We start from the raw sequence: 2,607 nt of genomic DNA on the forward strand, positions 1-2,607 counted from the left end.
ACAGCTGGAGTTTGCGGAGCGCTGCCACTGGGGGCGGACGGCAGAGCCCGCTCCGCGCGATGCCGGGCCGCCGAGTGTGAGCCAAGCCCGGAGGGCCCCGAACCACCTACGCCCCCTTCCCCTCTCCCAATCCCCCATCTTTCGGGGGCGCCCAAAACCCGTTTCCTGAGGTTGGCGGCAGCCCCTGAAGACGCCCATCGCGCACCGCTCCTTCCCCGCCGCCGCCACCAACCCCGAGGAGGGATGACCCTCTCCGGCGGCGGCAGCGCCAGCGACATGTCCGGCCAGACGGTGCTGACGGCCGAGGACGTGGACATCGATGTGGTGGGCGAGGGCGATGACGGGCTGGAGGAGAAGGACAGCGACGCGGGCTGCGATAGCCCCGCGGGGCCGCCCGAGCTGCGCCTGGACGAGGCGGACGAGGTGACGCTGGCGGCCCCCCACCATGGGCAGCCTCAGCCGCCGCACCAGCAGCCCCTGGCACTGCCCAAGGAGGCCGCTGGAGCCGGGGCCGGGCCAGGGGGCGAGGCGGGCGCGTCTGAGGCCGACGGCTGCAAGGGCGGCGTTGGCGGCGAGGAGAGCGGCGGGAGCGGTGGCGGGCCCGGCTCGGGCAGCGGTGCGGCGGGAGGCCTGGCTCCAAACAAGCCCAAGAACAGCCTGGTGAAGCCGCCCTACTCGTACATCGCGCTCATCACTATGGCTATCCTGCAGAGCCCGCAGAAGAAGCTGACCCTGAGTGGCATCTGCGAGTTCATCAGCAACCGCTTCCCCTACTACCGGGAGAAGTTCCCCGCCTGGCAGAACAGCATCCGCCACAATCTCTCGCTCAACGACTGCTTCGTCAAGATCCCCCGTGAACCGGGAAACCCGGGCAAGGGCAACTACTGGACCCTGGACCCGCAGTCCGAGGACATGTTCGACAACGGCAGCTTCCTGCGGCGCCGGAAACGCTTCAAGCGCCACCAGCAGGAGCACCTGCGTGAGCAGACGGCGCTCATGATGCAGAGCTTCGGCGCCTACAGCCTGGCGGCGGCGGCCGGCGCCGCGGGGCCCTACGGCCGCCCCTACGGCCTGCACCCTGCGGCCGCAGCCGGCGCCTACTCGCACCCTGCTGCTGCGGCAGCCGCGGCGGCGGCCGCGGCGCTCCAGTACCCGTACGCTCTGCCGCCGGTGGCACCCGTGCTGCCGCCCGCCGTGCCGCTGCTGCCCTCGGGAGAGTTGGGCCGCAAAGCGGCCGCCTTCGGCTCGCAGCTCGGCCCGGGCCTGCAGCTGCAGCTCAACAGCTTGGGCGCCGCCGCGGCCGCCGCGGGCACGGCGGGCGCCGCGGGCACCACGGCGTCGCTCATTAAGTCTGAACCGAGTGCGCGACCGTCGTTCAGCATCGAGAACATCATCGGTGGGGGCCCCGCGGCTCCTGGGGGCTCGGCGGCGGGCGCTGGGGGCGCCGGGGTAACTGGGGGCACCGGGGGTAGCGGGGGCGGTGGGGCGGCCCAGTCCTTCCTGCGGCCGCCCGGGACCGTGCAGTCAGCAGCTCTCATAGCCACGCACCAGCCTCTCTCGCTGAGTCGGACGACGGCGACCATCGCGCCCATCCTGAGCGTGCCGCTCTCTGGACAGTTTCTGCAGCCTGCAGCCTCGGCCGCCGCCGCTGCCGCCGCCGCAGCGCAGGCCAAGTGGCCGGCTCAATAGGGACGTGCCGGTGGCCGGGATGCAGGGCCCGGCGGCGGCCTCGAGCGTCGGCTGCATTTGCAAGCTGCGCGCCCCGCCCCACTCCTGGCCCCCCTGCCCAATCCTGGACTTTGCCTCTCTTCCATTTCCTCCCTCTTACCCGTCGACACCGACCTTCGGCGGCCTCCACCCGGTCCTGCACACCTAGGCTGGCGGAGCAAACTCTCACCGCGCACCCGCGGGGAATAGCTTTCCGTACAGGTAAAACCGAAAACCGAATTTCCGAAAATGTACCCCGACGGCGCCTGCTCTCAGTACCTTGGGGGTGGGAGGGAAATTCTTTGTATATATTTGTATAAAAATTATTGACTTTCCTTTTGGGGTTTTTATTTTTTTAAGAAAAAAACAAATTCAGTAGATTTAGAGCTCTGAACTTTCATTTTTTCTGAAGGTTCACTCTCCGCAGTTTTATGTGAGAAAAAAATGTATAGAGATGTTGGGAGATTTTAAATATTAAAAAATTTTCACAAGGCGAAAAGTGTCATTCTATTATAAAAGTCTGTTTATACATGAATGAATATATATGGTATTCTAAATGTTATTCCATCGTGTTGTACACAACTTTGTAAATAAAATTTTTAAAGGCTCAGCCTAGTGTTTTATTTAGGTGTCTGAGATAAATGACAAGACTTTAAAATAGCATTTGCATTTTATTTTTCCCAGATATTAGAGGAGTTTCAAGGAATGACCTTTTCAAACTTTGCTAATTCATAATTTGAGTGTAAGAAATTTTAATTGGAGAAAGAATATACCTAATTTAAATTGTATTAATATTTTCTTTTAGTTTTCATATAAAATCGGGATGTTGGTGGTGATCTCCTTCCTACCAATTCATTAAATCTAAATGACTAGATATTTCTGAAGATAAAGTAAGCTGCC

At 61.0% G+C, this 2,607-nt stretch overlaps 1 protein-coding gene across 1 annotated transcript; it reads left to right on the forward strand.

The window, feature by feature from the left end:
• The first annotated feature begins 243 nt into the window (after positions 1 to 243).
• Positions 244 to 1,689, forward strand: FOXD3 (forkhead box D3). The gene has a single exon (XM_060084272.1). It carries the CDS (start codon positions 244 to 246, stop codon positions 1,687 to 1,689), a length of 1,446 nt encoding a protein of 481 aa, XP_059940255.1.
• The last annotated feature ends 918 nt before the right edge of the window (positions 1,690 to 2,607 follow it).

Source organism: Mesoplodon densirostris, chromosome 2 (genome assembly GCF_025265405.1).
Source record: "Mesoplodon densirostris isolate mMesDen1 chromosome 2, mMesDen1 primary haplotype, whole genome shotgun sequence".
NCBI lineage: Eukaryota > Metazoa > Chordata > Mammalia > Artiodactyla > Ziphiidae > Mesoplodon > Mesoplodon densirostris.

Excerpts from the sequence above, each read along its gene's own strand:
- FOXD3 (XM_060084272.1), top strand. The coding sequence starts at position 244 with ATGACCCTCTCCGGCGGCGGCAGCGCCAGCGACATGTCCGGCCAGACG.